At 44.6% G+C, this 18,805-nt stretch overlaps 1 protein-coding gene across 1 annotated transcript; it reads left to right on the top strand.

Moving 5' to 3' along the window:
- The first annotated feature begins 489 nt into the window (after positions 1-489).
- LOC127008132 (uncharacterized) lies at positions 490-14,090 on the top strand. The gene is made up of 6 exons (XM_050879767.1): positions 490-1,400; positions 4,220-4,307; positions 5,628-5,759; positions 7,233-7,475; positions 8,421-8,978; positions 12,515-14,090. The coding sequence occupies exons 1-6, from the start codon at positions 1,143-1,145 to the stop codon at positions 12,634-12,636; spliced, it is 1,401 nt and encodes a 466-aa protein (XP_050735724.1). The 5' UTR covers positions 490-1,142; the 3' UTR covers positions 12,637-14,090.
- The last annotated feature ends 4,715 nt before the right edge of the window (positions 14,091-18,805 follow it).

Genomic DNA, 18,805 nt, shown 5'->3' with positions numbered 1-18,805 from the left:
TGGTAGTCTGTGGTCTCTGTCCGCTAACCTATCTGTCAGCTGCGTCATGGCTCTGTATCCCCCCGACACAGCCAGACACGTGAGACAAGACAGGTAAAAGAGGTGTGTGCGGGGAGATAAGGAAGAACATAACCCTTTCCTTGCCTCCTCTAGCTCCTCCCCTCCTCCCCCCTGAAGGTATTAATGGTTACATCACGTCTTCACCCCTTCCCCCTCTCCCCTTCCTCTTCTCTCCTTTATAACATACTTCTACGCTCCCTCTCGTGACTGTGGGTTTCGTTCGTGATAATTTCATTCAACTTTTGTACCCATGCTTGTACCCAGCTCTCTCTCTATCTCTCTCTCTCTCTCTCTTATCAAAGACCCTGAGAAAGGTCCTCGGTCAGCCGCCACTGTCTGATAAGCGAGGCGGTGGTGGTGATAAGCCCAAGGAGGAGGAGGAGGAGGAGGAGGAAGAGGAGAAGGAGGAGGAGCAGTGTGTCACCTGTAACAATCAGGGGCTTAGGGTAGTGTGTCTCCAGAGTGTTCCAGGTGGTGCACGCGCTGTCACGCTTCTGTGCACACGATCCCCTGCAGCTCCCCGGCCGCCTCCCCGCCACACACTCCCCGCCGCGCCTCCCCAGCCTACATAAGCAACTTGCACGATGGTCGGTCCTCGCGGGGATATGCGGCACGAACTCTCGTTTCCGACGTGAAATAAAAATGTGAAGCAAAGTGTAATCCCGAGGGAGAGGAGCATCGGCAGCGGCAGAATCGGAAGAACCAACAAAAACAACACCACCACCACCACCACCACCACCAACAACAACAACAACAACAACAACAACAGCAGAGGAGGAGGAGAAGGAAGACACAACCTCAGCAGAATCATCAGCATCATCAGCACCAACATAGCAACAGGAGGGCCGTCAAGGGGTGTACGTGTGTGTGTGCGTGTGTGCGTGCTGAGCTTGCTAGATCTGTCTGTGGATGCGATGGCTCGATCTAAAGACGACTAGGTCAGCATTCCTTGACCAGGGCAGGGCCACGGCACTACACCCCCCTACCCCCTCCTCCTAATTCCCCTTCCCCCACAAACCGTGACCTCAAGTGCGACAAAGACTTCACCAAACACCAACGGAAGTCACGATACAACACCCACTATGATGACGATGATGAGTTCCCGGTGTCCAGATGACGACAACCGGACACCTTACAAGCCCCCAGCCCCACCTCCGCCCCGCCCCCGCCGCCCCACGCCCGCCTCCAGCCTGGCGTCCCTAGCGGCGGTGGTGGTGGTGGTGGTAGCGGGGCTGGCGGGGCCCGTGGAAGCCGGCCTGATGGACTTCTCGGCGCCGGAAGTGATCCAGTACGGCACATGCGCCCAACCCAAAGACCAGCAGCCCTTTGACTTCCGCCAGGTGAGTGCTTACCTTACCTGTGGCCGGGGAGGGGGACGGGAGGGGGGGAAGGGGAAGGACGGGAGAAAGGAAAGGGATGAAGAATGGGAAGGATTGGAGAAGGGAGAGAGTCGGGAGACGGGAAGGAACGGAGAAGGGAAAGGGATGAGGATGAAGAAATGGAAGGAGTAGAGATGAAAGGGATGAAGGTAAGGAAGGCATTAAGAAGGGAACGGGATAAAAAGGGGAAAGAATGGGATAAAGTAGGAAAAAGGCCTGAAGAAAAGGAAGGAATGGAGAAGGAAAGGGATGAAGAAGGGGAAAGAATGGGATGAAATATGGAAAAGGGATGAAGAGGAAAGAATAGAAAAGGTGAAAGGGAACAGAATGAAGAAGGGAAAGGAATGGAGAAGGGAAAGGGATGAAGAATTGGAAGGTATGGAGGAGGGAAAGGGTGAAGAAGGGGAAGGAATGAAGAAGGAAATGAGATGAAGAAGGGAAAGGAATGGAAAAGGAGGGAATGGGAAAGGAGAAGAGCGACAAGTGAAAGGAAAATGAAAGGCAAGATGAATGGGCAGGAATGGAGAAAATAAAAGAGACGATAAAGCAGAAGAAATGGAGGAAAAGGAAGCAATAAGAAAAAAAGGTAAGGAGCAGGTGAAGTGAAAATGAAGAGTAAAAGAAGGGAAAGGAATGAAGGAGATAAGGAGAGGCAAGGGAAGGAGAGAGAAAGGGAGGAGGAAGGAGGATGGATACATAAATAAGAGATGTGGCGGAAAAGAGTATAGGGGGAGGGAAAATGAAAGGAAAGGGGAGGGGGAAAGAAGAGCAAGGTGAATGGCAAGGAAAGAGAAAGTGGGAAAAAAGAGAAGCGAATTGTGGATCGAGGGGGGACGAAAAAGAAGAATAGGCAAAGAAATGGAAGGGATATAGGATGGAGGGGGAACTAAAGGGAAAAATGAAAGAAAGAATATAAACGAATGAAGAAGGGAAAGAGCTAGGCTGCTACAGGTTAGAAAATGATAAGGGGAAGATGAAACAAAAAGCAATATAAAGGAAAGAAGATGAAGGAAGGAAAGGAAAGGAAAGGGAAGAGGAAGGAAGGAAAGGGAAAGGGAAGGGAAGGGAAAGGAAAGGAAAAGGAAGGGGACGGAAGGGAAAGGAAAGGGGACGGAAAGGCAACGGAAGGGGAAGGAAAGGAAAGGGAAGGGGACGGAAAGGAAAGGAAAGAGAAGGGAACGGAAGTGAAAGGAAAGGGAAGGGGAAGGAAAGGAAAGGGAAGAGGAAGGTAAGGGAATGGGATGGAAAGGGAAGGGGAAGGGGACGGAAAGGAAAGGGAAGGGGAAGGAAAGGAAACGGAAGGGGAAAGAAAGGAAAGGGGAGGGGAAAGAAAAGAGGAGAGAGGAAAGGAGAGGTGAAAGGGATAAGAGGGCACAAGGGCAACGACTCGGTCACAAGAGAGGGATATGAAAAGAAGGAAAACCAATGTGAATGAATGAATGAATGAGAGGGTGGTGAAAGGGAGGGGAGAGGGAAGGGAGAGGGAGGGGAGAGGGAAATCAAACATGCACTACACTAATCAATGACCTCCCTCCCCCCCCCCTACCCCCCATCAAAAAATTACATATATACATTTCCGTGATACTGCTGACTGCCCCCCTCCCCCTCCCTCTCCCTACACCCCTGCCCCCCCCCCCCCCACGCCCTCTGTTGTGTGGGAATGAAAGGTATTAATGACGCAAAAATAAGTAATGTGTGTGTGTGTGTGTGTGTGTGTGTGTGTGTGTGTGTGTGTGAGCCGTAATATGCTTTGTTTGAATAATTATAGGTGAATGCGTGTATGTCAGCATATCGACCGCCACATCGCCCCCCCCCCTCTCCCCCCCCGCCAATGCCCCCCCCCACCCCGAATGCAGCCTTTCAGTGCCCTCTTTCTCCCTCCATTAAAACGTATCTATCACATCTACATATTTGTCCGCGCCGCCATTCATCTGTCGATACGGTCATGAAAACCCCATTCGTGACAGGATAATAAATTTTACACACGCTTCTCTCTTTGTAATCATGAATCCCCGCCACATACATTCACGCCAACACGATGCCGTACACACACACGCACACACACACACACACACACACACACACACACACACGCACAGGTATACATTTGGAATTCCCTGACATGAAGTAAATCAATGGAAAAAAAAAAAAGGTCACTGATTTTCAACCCTTTCCCCTCCCACAAACATCCCTCGAACACTCACACGTCCCCAATACCCTAACCCATGAACACTCTCACAGCCCCACCCTTCCTTATCACCCACTACAGCCTTCATTATACTTTCTTCCCCTTCGAGTACACCCCCCACCCTCGCCTTCCCCTTAATCACCCTCTTCTCGCCTCTACACACTTCCACATCACTACATATTTATTCCCTCGTCACACCACGGAGGTAGGTAGAATCCTACCTCCATGCGTCACACCCTCCCTTTCCCGTCACTTCCCACATCCTCATCTCCCCTGCACCCGTCTAGCACCATCATCTCCTCCCCTCTACCCTCATATCCCCTTTCCCCCGCACCATTACACCCCTCACATATTCCCCGTTGACACCTTCGCACTGCCTTCCCAAGCACATCCTCACCCCCAACACCACATTCTGATACTCTCAAATACATTGTTTAATAATGGTGATGTTACGTGCCCCTCACTTGAATCTCTCTACTAAATTCTTTACTCTTTAACTCTTATTTACGTTTTCCTTTTCCTTTTTTTCTTTTTTCCTTTTTCTTTTTTTTATATTTTTATTAATTTACTTTCTTTTTCCTCTGCGCCTCAGTTCAACGGTCTATGGTACCAGGTAGAGATGGTGCCCAACAGCTATATGGAGCCCAAACAGTGCATCACCTTACACTTCGACTGGAACGGTGAGTACAGGAGTGTGTGGAGGTAAATGGGAGGACGGGAGGGAGAAATTAACAGACAGACAGACAAACAGAAAGACGAACACAAACTAACCCAGACACACATACAGAAACGAAAAAGGTGGAGTAGGAAGAGAAGAATGCATATATAGAAAAGCAGAAAGACAGTCAGACAAATAAGATAGTAGGTGGAACAGGAAGAGAAGGATGCACTCAGTCACTGTGGGAAAGAAAGGGAAAGGACAAGGTAGGTGGAGAGGAAGGCGGCCAGGTAAGGAGTCAGAGGAGGAAAGGTTGGCCAGGTGATCAGGTGAGATAAGAAGGTAATGAGGACCTGAGGAAACAATGAGAGTGACACAGGTGGAGGGAGGACAGAGGAGGAGGAGGAGGAAGGAGGATATACAAAGAAGATAGGCTGGGCAGGAGTGAGAAGAAGAAGAGGAAGGATGGAGTCAAGAGGCAAATGAGAGAGAAAAATGGAAAAAATAAGTGTGGAATGTAGGAAATGAAGTAGATAGGAATTAAGGAAAGATGTTTGGAGACGGATGGAGAGAGGAAAGGAAGAAATGTATAAAGGTGGGAAGGGAAGAAGATTGGCTGGGAAGGAAAGAAGAGAGAAAGGGAAAAAATGGGGAGGAGGTTCGGAGGAAAGGATGAATGAAGTGATAAAAACAACGGATATAAAGTGTGATGCTTCAGAGGAAAAGACAAAAGAAATTAATAAAAAGAAGCCAGAGAGGTAAAGAGAGAGACAAAGGAAGAGAAGAATGCATAATAGGAATGGATGAAGGAAAAAAGTGAGAGTAAAAGGAGAGGAAGGATAGCAAGAAAGGATAAGAAGATAAGAAAACGGAATAATAGTAAAAAAATAGCTCACTTCTCACACCCCCACACAAGAATCCAACACGTACACAACTCCACAACACTCACAACAATAACGGATATAAAGTGTGATGCTTCAGAGGAAAAGACAAAAGAAATGAATAAAAAGAAGCTAGAGAGGTAAAGAGAGAGACAAAGGGAGAGAAGAATGCATAATAGGAATGAAGGCAGGAAAAAAAGTGAGAGTATAAAGAGAGGAAATAGGAAGAAAGGAGAAGATAAGAAGGAATAATAAACAGTAAAAAAAATAGCGCACTTCTCATACCCTCACACAAGAATCGAACACGTATACACTACTCCACAACACCCACTAACTCACACCACGCACTACAGATCCTCACTTCCACACCTACTCCACATCCTCCCTTCCCCACTCCTCTCATCGAACCCAACACATCCCCCGTCACGTCACCCTCTCACCTCACTCCCTCTCTTCGTCAGGCGAGGCGTACAACGTGACGACGGTGGGACTGAATGAGTACAACGAGGTGGTGTATCAGGACGCCATCATCACGAGGGAGCAGCCTAAGGATCTCGCCTCACGCCCTTACCTGAAGATTAGAGCGGCCGGAGGTGAGTACAGGGGAAGGGGAGAGGGATGGGAGTGGAGGTTATGTGGGAGAAAATGAGGGAAAGGGGAGGTAATGAGAAGCTTAATCGGAGAAAATTGAGGAAAGGAAAAGGAAGGTGAGTGAGAGACGGAGGGTAGGAACGAAAGATGAGGAAGAGGAAGGGAGTGGAGGTTATATGGGAAAGAAAAAGGGAAAGGGGAGGGAATGGGAAGCTTAATCGGAGAAAACTGGGAAAGGAAAGGGAAGATGAGTGAGAGACGGAGGATAGGAATGGGAACGAAAGATGAGGAAGAGGAAGTTAAAGTGGGAGAAAACTAGAGGAAAAATACCTGGGGTGAGAGAGAGGGAGGGAAAAATAAAATAAAATAAATTGGTGGTAAATGATAGATGGATAAGAAGGGAAGGGGAAGGGAAACTAAAAAGAGGAAGAGGGGAAGTAAATGTGAAGTGAGAGGAGAGGTGAAAGTAATAGGTAAAGAAATGGGAAAATGGGTAGGTTATAGGGAAGGAAAGGGAAGGGAAGGTAGAAAAGAGAAGGGATTAAATTACTGATTGGTTGATTGGTTCTGGTTGTGAAGCTTTGAGACGGTTTCACGGCTGAGGTTATTGACATTGGAGAAACAAGATACGAGGGACGGGGAGAGGAAGGGAGGATATGGAGGGAGGGGGAAAGGGGGAATATGAAGGGTGGGGGCGAGGAGTCACAACCCCCTTCGCAGATCACGGCACAAAAATAAATGGAGAGAGCGAACAAAAAGAAAAAGGAAAGAGAGAGGCAGGAAAGGTGATGAGAAACTGAAGGATGGAGGTCACTACTAGATGGATGCAATGAAATGGATCTAGGAAAGTGTCACGAGGTTAATGGAAAAGAAGGGAGGGAGAGAGGGGAAGGGACGGTGAGAATGAGAATGCATATAGAGGTTGAAATAGTGGAAGACAACATAGATAAAAACATTACCAAAGCCCCATTCAAAGGAAAATTTAAATACCTGGAGGAAAATGTCTTACGTAGGTATATAGAGGTAGGTATAAAAAGGTGTAAAAATGGAATAGATAACATACAGATACAACCACCGAGATCCCATTGAAAGATAAATACCTGGAGAAAAAAGTCGTATTGTTAATTCTCACAAAGAAAAGTAACCAAGGAAAGTTTATAGGAATATCTCCCTTTCATTACCTTAGTCACACCTGTAGGCCATCCTCAAGTATGCACGACGATATAATGAAGGCAAAGAATAGACACGTTCGTATTATTAATTCTCACAAAGAAAAGTAATCAGGGAAAGTTTATAGGAATATCTCCCTTTCATTACCTTAGTCACACCTGTACGCCATCTTCAGGTATGCACGACGATATAATGCAGGTAAAGAATAGACACGTTCTTCTTACCACACCTCCCCGACTGATTCCACACACACCTCCATGCAATCCTTTCCCCTGTCCTCTAATCTTCACCCCCCCCTTTCACAGTCCCCCCGGTGCCCTACCACGTGGTCAAGACGGACTACCACAACTTCGCCTGCGTCTACTCCTGCTTCGAACTCTTCGCTCTCATGTTCGAGGCGTTCTCCGTGCTGAGCCGCCACGCCGTGCTGGACGAGGCGACCCAGCAAGCCTGCCACCAAGCCTTCGCCGCCCTGGACGTCGACGTGACCAGACTCCAGCCCGTGCGCCAGGACGGACTGTGTCTTCTGGAGGGGCTGGAAGGCTCAGGTGAGGAGGAGCGGTTGTGATGGGGAGGGAAGTGAGCAGGAGGAGGAAGAAGAGATGATGAGAAGAAAAAGGTATAGATATAAGAGGTAAAATGAGGAGCAAGCGAGGAAAAGGAAGTGATATGTGATGGGATGGAAAAGGGATAACAATAGAAGACAGGAAGAGAAGAGGAGGAGCAGGCAATGAGTAGGAAGAGGGATAAACAACGGGAAGGGGAAGAAGAGGTGATGAGAAGGAAAAGGGATATGCAATGGAGAAGAGGAGAAGAGGAAGAGGCGATGGATGGAGGAGGGGTATGCAATGGGAAAGGGAAGGATGAGGAAGAGCAGGAACATGAGGGAAGTTGAAATAGAGAAGAGGAATGAGTAGAAAGTAAGGTAAGGAGAGGATATAAGAGAATGAAAAGAAACTGAGAGGAAAATTAAAGTAGGAGGAGAAAGAGGAGGAAGAAAAAGAGGAAGAGAAAGTAAGGTAAGGAGAGGATATGAGACAATGAAAAGAAACTGAGAGGAAAATTAAAGTAGGAGGAGAAAGAGAAGGAAGAAAAAGAGGAAGACAAGCGGAGAAAAGAGAATGGCAGATGACATGAAGGAATGTAAATAAAGACAAGAGGTGCCACAGAATTGGTTAGCTGGAATGAAGAGGAAAGAAGAACAGGCAGGTAAAAGAGAAGGAGGAGGAATAGGTATCAATACAAGAAGTGGAAGGCGAGTTTACGTAGGAAGAAGGAGGAAAAGGAGGAGAAATGACGAAGGGAGAGCTGAGAGGGAGAGGGAGAGAGAGGGCAGGTAAGGAGGGGAAGGGGGAGGAAAACGAGAAGCGGGGAAGTCCATGAAACTGCAGATAATGTTTAACCAACGATCCGCTGATAAAGCACAAACACTCCCTCCCTCTCCCTCTCTCTCTCTCTCTCTCTCTCTCCCTGGCTGACCCTCATCTCTGCAGGGGAGGCACCGCACTGGGACGAGGACGAGGAGCACGAGGACGGGAATGCATTAGCGGCGTTGACAAGCGAGGAAGTGAACCCAAATGCTTCCTCTGCCTCAAACCGACGCTCAGACCCAACTGTGCAGGAGGAGGAAGTGGAGGAGGGAGAAACGCTGATGGAGGAGGAAGAGGAGGAGGTACAAGAGGGCGAGGAGGATGCAGGAGGGGCCGAGGCCGAAGAAACAGAGGGTAAATTAGCCAGCGAAACATCCTCCTTCACGAAGCTTAAACTTGCAACCTTGAGAAACCAGACAGACGGAGTAATACAAGAACGGCCGAACGGAACCTCAGGAGTAAGCGACCTTGAGGGTAAGAAGCCGAGGAAGGGTCACAGGAGGAAAAAGATGAAAGGGGTGCGGAGGAGGAAAAAAGGAGAAGGGAAAGAAGAGGAAAAGACCCCTCCAACAACATCACGTAACGAGGATTTCTACCTGGACGAGATTCACCTGGACTCCCTCTACTACCCCATGCCGGAGGAAGAAAGAGGAGGAGGAGGGGGAGGAGGAGATGAACGAGGTAAGTGAGGAAGCGCTTCTGTTGACATGAGTGATGGGTATGTAAGATAGTCTCTCTCTCTCTCTCTCTCGCCGTCATTCCTAACCTGATGCTCATTACTTGAATTCCAAACACAAGCAAACACGCAGAGCATTTTACCTGGAAAGAAAAGAAAAAAAAAAAACAAGTGGGAGGAAATCACAGCACTTTTTCTCCCAGCCGCTTCATTGCTCTCTCTCCCACGCGCGATTACAAATACCACTTACTCTATACTTTATTTTGGGGGGGAAGGGAGGGAGAACTTTAATTTTTTTTCAATGTTTTTTTTTTTGTGACAGTTATCTCTCAATTTTGTGGGGTTAGTATGTATTTGTTTCGCTTTTTTTTTTTTTTTTTTGAGGGGGGAATTGCAGTTAACCTTATATTCAATGGGTTTTTTTTCTGTGGCGGAAAGTAATTCAGATTTTTTTTCGGGTGTTTTTTTCACTATTATTTGAGGGGGTAGTTACATAATTCTCTCGATGTTTTTTTATATCCCATGCCACTTGAATAGCTCACCAAACGACCCTCAGTAAGAAAACACTCAAACACACACACACACACACACACACACACACACACACAAAAAAAAAAAAAAAAAAAAATCAACCTGCCAAATTATAATCAATACTGCCATTTCTCGCACACACCTCATCCTCCTCTTACGTACATTAACGACACAATTAGCACACCCCTAACGGCCGCTAATTAGGAGGCAGGTGACGCATAACAAGCAGAAGGATAAAGAAGGTGGCAGCGTTTTTCTTTTTCATTATTTTCTACCTTCCTACAACTGTCTCTTCCCGGCTGTATAAAGAGGAGAATATCAAGAGAACTATCCGACTAAATAACTTGCCTTTTGCGCTTTATGTACTCGACTTTTCCTTGCCTTTCTATCTCTCTCTGATTTTGTTCTGTTATATTCTTCAGTAAGGTTTGTTTTCTATCTCTCTCTTTGCTTCCGTTTTCTTATTCTATGTAGCACTTGTAATTCTCTGTGTTGTGAATTTGACTTCCCATTCTCTATCTCTGGTTCCGTTTTCGCAGTTTTTTTAGCGGAGTTCGTTTTCTCATCTATCTTTGCTTCCGTTCTTTTATTCTCTGGCATTTATTTTTCTATATGTTGCGTAACTTGACCTATCTTTCTCTTTCTCTACCTCTGGCTTCGTTCGCATTCCCGGTAGCAGCGGGGATCATGTTTCTTAATGGTCCCTCTAAGCGAAAAAATGAGAAAAAAATATCACTCACACAAACCATTTCATAATATATATCAAAGCTTTTGTGATCAGTTTATGTATCATCTATTTTGGGGGGTTTATATCATAGCACAAATTTGGTCCGTCGCTGCTGTACGGTAAAGACACAAATTTGGCCCCGTCGCTTCTCATTCTCTTCAGCAGCATTCACCTGTACTACATCAATCTTTAGTTCTTTCATTTTTTCTTTCCTCTCTTTTTCTTCTCTTTCTCTCATCTCTCTACTTTCTCTGTCACCTTTTCTCTTCACATAAACATAACAAACAAGCCTCAACCACCTAAAACATCCCTTTAAACCACCAATTAGCTCTGACTCTTCCCAGCATTCACCAATCACACTCAGGCAAAGTTTATGGAGTGGGCGTGGCTTGCTTGTGGACTGACCAGTGACACACGATCGGTAATGAGAAAGGCGTATTTGTTTAGTAATGTGAGTGGAGAATTTATCGGCACCGCTCTCTTTCCACCTGCGTCTCTTTCCACCTGTTTCAAGAGCACTAATTAGGAGGCAAGCGACGCATAGCAAGCAGGTGGAAAAAAGAGGTTCGCCGTGTTTTTTTCTGTTCTTTTATTGTTGTTGTCCTCTACGACTCTTTCCGAAGTATTTAAAGAAGAGAGTATCGGCGGAAAATTGTGGGCTTAAACTTCTATCTGACTGTTGGTATATTTTCTGTTTCCTTCTCTTTTTTTATGCTTTTTTTGTTTTCTTTGTTTTCCTGTTCTTTTTTGTTGTTCTCTACGACCCTTTTCGAAATACTTAAAGAAGAGAGTATAGGAGAAAGACTGTGAAACTAAAGTGGTATCTGTCTGCTGGTTGGTTCTGTTTTTTTTTCTCTCTTTTTAATTTGTTTTCCTATTTCCTTTTATCAGTGTGTCGCGGCTATCGTTTCCTTTGATTCTGTTTTTTTACTACTCCCCATTTTTCCTCGTTGGTTTAAGAGGAGAGTTTCGGAACGCTAAAACAAAAAAAAAATGGCTCCTGTTTGGGATATATTATTGGACTTGCTTGTTATCTTTCTTTTGTTTTTCGTTTTTTTTCCTGCTTTCTTCCTTTCGCAGCGTTTCTCCGGCATCGTTCTCTTTCGTTTTTGTTTCTATTTATGTTCAGGGTTTTCTTCTCTTTTTTTATTTATTTTCTTACTTCCTTTTATATCAGCGTGTTGCGGCTTTCGTTTACTTTAATTCCATTTTTGCACTACCATGTTTTTAAGAGGGAAGTTACGGACGCTAAAACAAAACAAAACAAAAAAATGGCTTCTGTTTGGGATATATACGATTTCCCTGTTTTTTAATACCTTTCTTTTGTTTTCTTCATTTCCTCCTTTCGCAGCGTCTCTCCGGCATCGTTCTTTTCCTTGTTGTCTCTATTAATGTCCTGGGTTGTCTTTTTTTTTATCTTCTTACTTCCTTTTTTATCAGTGTGTTGCGGCTAACGTTTTCTTTAATTCTGTTTCTTACTCTAACTGCCATTCTTTCACGTTGTATCAGGAATAGTCTCTCGAAGCGCTAAAACAACAATAACAACAAAAAAACTAGCTTCTGTCAGGGATATGCTCCACTTTCTTATCGCCTTTCTTTTGTTTTCTTGCTCTCTTCCTTTCGCAGCGCTTCGCCAGCATCATTCTCTCTCCTTGTTGTGTTTCTATTTCCTGACGCTACTTCAAATCGCTTCAAGAGGGGAGTATCGAGGCAGCGGAGGAACTAAATTGACTTCTGTCTTCTACGCGCTCGAGTTTCTTCTTTTCTTTTGTTTCCCAAGTACCTGCAGTGGCATTTGACGGGATCGTTCCCTCTCGTTCGTGTCTTTCCCCCGCCGATCTCTCTCTCTCTCTCTCTCAAAGTTTCAAGAGGATAGTAACAAGGCAATTGATGAAGTGAATAAGCTGGCTACTGTCGAGTGATGTCTGTTGTTTCTTTCTCTTTTGTTTTCTTGTCATTTCATTTTATTTTCTTTATCTGCGTGTTAGCTCTTGGGTTTTTTTTTCAGAGAGAGAGAGAGAGAGAGAGAGAGAGAGAGAGAGAGAGAGAGAGAGAGAGAGAGAGAGAGAGAGAGAGAGAGAGAGAGAGAGAGAGAGAGAGAGAGAGAGAGAGAGAGAGAGAGAGAGAGAGAGAGAGAGAGAGAGAGAAAACGAGCGCTGCTGAAGAAAATGAGAACTTAACCAGAGAGAGATAGGGATAGAGAAGTCGAGTACACAACACATAGGCAAGTTATCTTTCTTTACACAGTTGCTGACATTACTCATTACTTCCTCCCCTCCACAGATCGGGCGTCGCTCTCCACCCACGACCACGACGGTGCAGGGGGTGTCGCAGCCTCCTCCCCCCTGCTACTCCTCGCCCTGCTCACTCTCGCCCTCTGTGCCCGTGTGCCGCCCGCGCCCTAGGCAGGCAAGCAGACCCCCACAACGGATGGCAAGCCCAGTCGCCACACTCAGTACTCCTTCCCTATCCAACCCGCCCACACCGCTGCCCGAGGAGTGTGGGGTACGTGAGGGCAACTTCTCGTGACATACTTTGCCGTGGACACTTTTAATGGCAAAGGAGACAGAACAAAGGCTAAAACATGTACAATTGAAGTCCCGCAATACACTGCCCTCGGTAAAGTAAACAGTGCGGTGGCTCAGTTGGTATGCTGCTGTGACATGTATTCTGAAGTCCCTGGATCGATTTCCATTTCGAGAGGAGGATGAAAAGAGAAAGATCGAAATTATTCCTAGTGTAATACTTTCTGAGGTATAGCCGAGTGATTGTTGTTAACTGACAAGGTGAACAGCAAATAGCAAGAATCGTGTTGTGAGCTGTGTTGTGTTTCATGTTCTTCCAAGGAAAAATCAAATTCCAGCGGTTTACAGTTTGTGGTAAAGCTTTGAGTCGCCTCAGATGCGAGCCAGAACAACATGAACGAAAAAAGGCAAGACAACAAAGAGCAATGGAAATGAGCTAGAGTGACAGGAGTATTGCCCGGGAGAGGAGTTAATTTAAACACAGACAGACAAGAGAAAGGCACAGTAGCTATTCAGTGGCCGCTAAAACCACTGAAAAGACTGGCCATTAAAAAGACCGACAGACACGTGAACCCGGGCATGAAACGGGACACATCTGAACTTACTGCCGCTATCTGTACTACTTGCTGGTGATGGGATGGGATCTTCGAGGTAATAAGTGCTGAGGGGGCAAAGCAAGCTATATTACTTCAACTGAAATGAAAAAAAAATGTTATGGCAATGGTCTGACAATTGTATAGAAAATTAAATTGATCGTGATTGACGGAAAATAGATGAAGTGGTAGAGGTGAAGGTGAAGGCTTGTTGTGGTGTTTGTTGCTGTGGTGCTGATAAAGAGGAGTGATGAGTAAAGGCTTTCACCGAGTATCTTTCTGTGACTATCTTTTTTATCTTACTTTAATTGTGACTATCATTTTTATCTTACTTGCCGATTACTACCGCTCAGCGCAGGTCACGTAGGCGGGGAGACAATGCAAGACACACCGATACATTTTGTTTAATAAAGAAAAAAAATCTGGGATAGACGAATCTTATTGTAACTGAGCCAGTGCGACTTACTTTTTTTTTTACAGCAAAGGAGACAGCACAAGGGCACAACAAAAAGGAAACAACAATAAAAAAAAGCCCGCTACTCGCTGCTCCTGTAAAGAATCCGAAGAGGTGTCCGAAAAATTATTCCTATAGATACTTAGAAAAACTTCGCAAAGTACCCAAATATGCTACAGAAAACACAGACGAAACACAACAACCACAACAACAAAAACAAAAACAACAACACCAGCAGCAAAACGAAATAGTGAAAGAGAGGAGGAGGAGGAGGAGGAGGAGGAGGAGGAGGAAAAGTCTAACATATATACATACCAGTGAAAAAAAAGAAAGTTGGAGCAATCAAAACTTTGGCGAGTAAATTATCATCAAAAACTCATCTTTCCGGCAGCACGGAGATGTTTGGGCCGCGTCTCCGTGACGAACCCACGAGCCGCCGTCTGGCGGGGAGGCGACCAGGCGGGCAGGGAGGCGGAAGGAAGGTAAATAAAGAAGAGGAGGGACGACACGGCGCGAGGAGAAACGAAGAGAAAAAGGCAATAAGAAAAGGAAAAACGAAAAGAAAAATTGATAAAGATATTGAACAAGGACGAGATGAGAGGAGGAGGAAGAGGAACAACATGGCACGACGAAAAGGAAATAAGAAAGAAAAGAAAGCCAATGAAAAAGAAAAGAGGACCATGAAAGAAAGAAAACGAAAAGAAAAACAGAGAGAGAAATGGAACAACGGCAAAAAGAAAGTATATAAAGAAGATAAAGGAAAACACGGCGCAGCGAGAAGACGAGGAGAAAGAAGCAATCAAACAAGGAAAAGAAGGACGAACAGGCACGAAGGGAGGAAAAACGAGCAGGTGGGAAAGAAGATAAAAAGGAAAAGAAAAGGAAACAGAAAAGCAAAGGAAAAACGAACAAGCACGACGAGAGAATGAAAAGAAAAAAGTAACGAGAAAGAAAAGGAAAGACGACCATGTAGGGAAAGTTGACGAATAGAAAAAAAGGAAAAAGAAAGGAAACAAAGGCGGAGGGACGAATAGCCCGTAAAAAAATATGGAAAGAAAAGGCAGAAAGAGAGAAAAGAGTGCCAGGCGGGAAAGAAGACAAAAAGAAACAGAGATAAAGAAACGGAACAAAAATGAAATGACAAGATGAAGAGGAGGAAGAGGAGGGACGGGTAGCCAGAAAGAAAGACGAAACGAAAAGCCAGTTAGAATGAAACGGAAAAAAACAGACCAGGCGGGTAATAAGACGAAAAGAAACGGAGATAAAAAAAGGGAACAAAAATGAGATGACAGGATGAAGAGGAGGAAGAGGAGGAACGAGTAGCCAGAAAGAAAGACGAAACGAAAAGCCAGTAAGAATGAAAAGGAGAAAAAACGACCGGGCGGGTAAGAAGACGAAAAGAAAAAGAGATAAAGAAAGGGAACAAGCACGGAATGGCAGGATGAAGAGGAGGGACGAATAGCCAAGAAAAAGACGAACAGAAAAGGCAAAAAAAAAAGGAAAACGACCAGGCGGGTAAGAAGACAAAAAGAAAAAGAGATAAAGCAAGGGAACAAGGATGGAATGGCAGGAGGAGGAGGAGGAACGAATAGTCAAGAAAAAGACGAACAGAAAAGGCAAAAAAAAAAAAAAAAATAAATAAAAACGACCAGGAGGTAAAGATGACAAAAAAAAAATACTGAGGAAAGGGAACACGGTTGGACTGACAGTAAGGGGAAGAAGAACGAATACACAACAAACAAAAAATACGAGAAAAATATAAAGAAAAGAAAAAATGTGAAGTGGAGAGTGGAGAAAGGACAAAAAAGCGATCCATTCTTCACAATATCATCACGACCAAGCTACACTGACAACTCACCTGACAACAAACAAATCATCACAGGTATACAGCTTTCATTAATACAGGAAAGATGTTGCATAGGCCAAACCCCTTGACATACGCATACACAAACTGCACATCATCATCACCATCATCAGCCTCACTACCACCACCACCACCACCACCACCAACAACAACAACAACAACAACAACAACAACAACAACAACAACAACAACAACAACAACAACACACCTAGGCACCACATCTATTTTTTTTTATACTTGCGATTTCCCCCCGTGAAAAAAAATATAGGAAGATAGTATTTTTCCTCCTGTTCCTCCTTTCCCACCCTCTCCTCCCTCGTCACAAAGAGGTGTAGGAGACCCAGTGCTTCCTCCTCTTCTCCTCCTCCTCCTCCGTCTCCTTATTTTCTTCGTTCCTTTCCATCTCCTCCCTGTCTTTCCACTATTCCCGCTCCACCCAAAGAGACTCCCTCCTCCTCCTCCTCCTCCTCCTCCTCCTCCTTCTCCGCCTGCTGCCGCCTCGCCTCGCCACGCCCAACGCTGCTTAACTTCTAATTTCCCCGCTGAGATTGCCTGTGTAAAGAGTTATTTTCCCCGTCCGTCCCAGGGCTGATGACGCGCGGCCACACTCGCCTCCAAACACGCTTAACAAGGACGAAAAGGAAGACATGTAAACAAAGATAAACAATGGCGGAAGAAAGAAAGAGCTTGATTAAAAGAATGCGTCAGAGGAGGGAAGAAAACACGTGTAGCGATAGAAGATGAGTTTGAAATACGTTTAATAAGGACAAAAAGGAAGACATGAGAAAGAAAGGTGTACCCATGGAAGTCCTTTAACACCTGTAGTAATAGAAAATAAGTTTGAAAGGTTATATATTGTTATTGTTCATACGGACGAAAAAAAAGACAAACCAAAACAACAATAAAGGGGAAGAGAGAAAGAGACTTGAAAAAAAATAACAAAAGATGAAAAAAAAGAAAAGTGTACCAATGGAAATCTTTGTGACGATAGAAAATGAGTTTGAGAATTTATATAATGTTAGTGTTGAGAAGGACGAAAGAGAAAACATATAAACAAACAAACAATAAAGGGGAAAAAAGAAAGAGCCTGTTTAAAAGAATATGTCAGAGGAAGAAAAAAGTATCAACGGCAGTCTTAAAACACATGTGACGATACAAAATGTTTGAAAAGTATGTATATAAGAGAAAAGAAACACAACTAAAAGAATATATATCAAAGGAGAAAAATGAAACTGCAATTCCAATGGTAACTTTAAAAACCCCGTGACACATAAAAGCTTCAGTGGGTCAGTTTGAATAAAGGAAAAAAAAAAAAAAAAAAAAAAAACTCGGCCATACAATTCCCGTGACAAAGAAGACAGGTGTTCTTTTGTTTTTCGAGGTCATGCAATAGAACCACAAACATTCAAAGGAGGACAATAGGAAAAGAGAAAAATAATAACAGTTGAACAAAAGGAAAGAAAATTTGTACAGCCTCTCTTTTAACTCTCTTTCAGCTTTGTTGGATTCCCTGACTCTGTATTGACGATCTGTACATATGTAAATACTGACGAAAGGTTACCGCCGACACGTGTAGAAACAAGTGACACAGCGCAGAGGTCAGGTGTGTAAAGATCCCCTGTTCTCTTCTTCGTAACGCGTGAAAGGACTTGCAAATACTGAGGTTAGGTTAGCATGGACGCGTGTGGAGATAAGTGACATAGTGAAAAGGTGAGGTGTAGATACTTAGTAATTTTCTTCGTACCGTGAGAAAGGATTTGCAGATATTGAGGTCAGGTTAACATACATGTGTGGAAAGGGACATTGCTTTGAGCTCCTGTTCGAGGTCTTTGTTGTGTGAGAAGGGACTTGCAGCTTCTTGTGAGTCTTACCTAGCAAATTACGAGAGATTACAGCAATTTCTATCAGCTGATGTGTGACGTGGTGTGGAGGTCATGTTGAGAGACACACTCTTCTTTGCTCCGTTGAGTGAAAAAGGGCATGAAGCTCCTTGTGAAGTTTTTGTTACGACTTGCATCTAGCTCATTCTTTTTAACTGAAACTAAGAACAAATTATATGATGTAGAGTTAGCAATTAAGGACCAGCTATTCTTTTATATGCGCCATGATAAAGGGCATGAAGATTATTGATAGTCTTTATTTTTCTTTCTTTCTTTTTTCATTAGTATTCTCTCGTGTAACCATATTAATGAATCGGTAAAGGTTAACATTCCTTCATTTTAGCGGTTTATATTTCCACGTTAAAAATAAAATGTATGAATACAAATATAATTGTACGCGTCACAATGGCGCTAAAAAAAAGCTGCATTTCATTTGACATTTCAGCTAAACAAACGAAAAGAGGAATAAAAAGAGAGAAAAAAAGATACGCAATTATTGACTAGAGTTGATAGCAGAGGGAGGAGAACGTGGAGGGGAGCGAAGAGGGGAGCGAAGAGGGGAGGGGGGAGGGGAGAAAAGAGGGGAGGGGAGAGAAGAGGAAAGAAGAGGGGAAACGAAGGGAGCGCAAGGAGAAGTGAGAGAGAGAGAGAGAGAGAGAGAGAGAGAGAGAGAGAGAGAGAGAGAGAGAGAGAGAGAGAGAGAGAGAGAGAGAGAGAGAGAGAGAGAGAGAGAGAGAGAGAGAGAGAGAGAGAGAGAGAGAAACTGTACAGACATGAAACAGAGTCCTTTGAAGAGATGCCGACAAGGGGAGGAGGAGGAGGAGAGGAGGAGGAGGAGGAGACATGTTGTTCTCCCGCCTATCTATACCCCCTCCCCCCCCATCTCTCATTCCAAAATCTGCCTCCTTCCCCTGATCTTTCTTTTTTCTTCGTTTTCCTTTACCTTGTTTTTCCGTTCTGTTCTTCACTTTCTTTTTTCTCTCATTTTTTTTCCATTTCACCCGACTCCTGTCTTTCTTTTCTCCTTTTTCTTCTCCCTCTCTCCTCCTCCTCCTCCTCCTCCTCCTCCTCCTCCTCCTCCTTCTTCTTCTTCAGCTGCCTCACCACCACCAAGGCTTCAGACAGCGAATCGTTGACAGGAGGAGGAAAAATGCAACAACACTGGAGGGTCTCTCTCTCTCTCTCTCTCTCTCTCTCTCTCTCTCTCTCTCTCTCTCTCTCTCTCTCTTAAGGTCTCTTACCCTAAATTAAATGAAAC

This window comes from Eriocheir sinensis, chromosome 37 (assembly GCF_024679095.1).
Source record: "Eriocheir sinensis breed Jianghai 21 chromosome 37, ASM2467909v1, whole genome shotgun sequence".
Classification (NCBI taxonomy): domain Eukaryota; kingdom Metazoa; phylum Arthropoda; class Malacostraca; order Decapoda; family Varunidae; genus Eriocheir; species Eriocheir sinensis.
The sequence above is the reverse complement of the archived record's forward strand: the minus strand, read 5'-3'. Positions and strand labels throughout refer to the sequence as shown.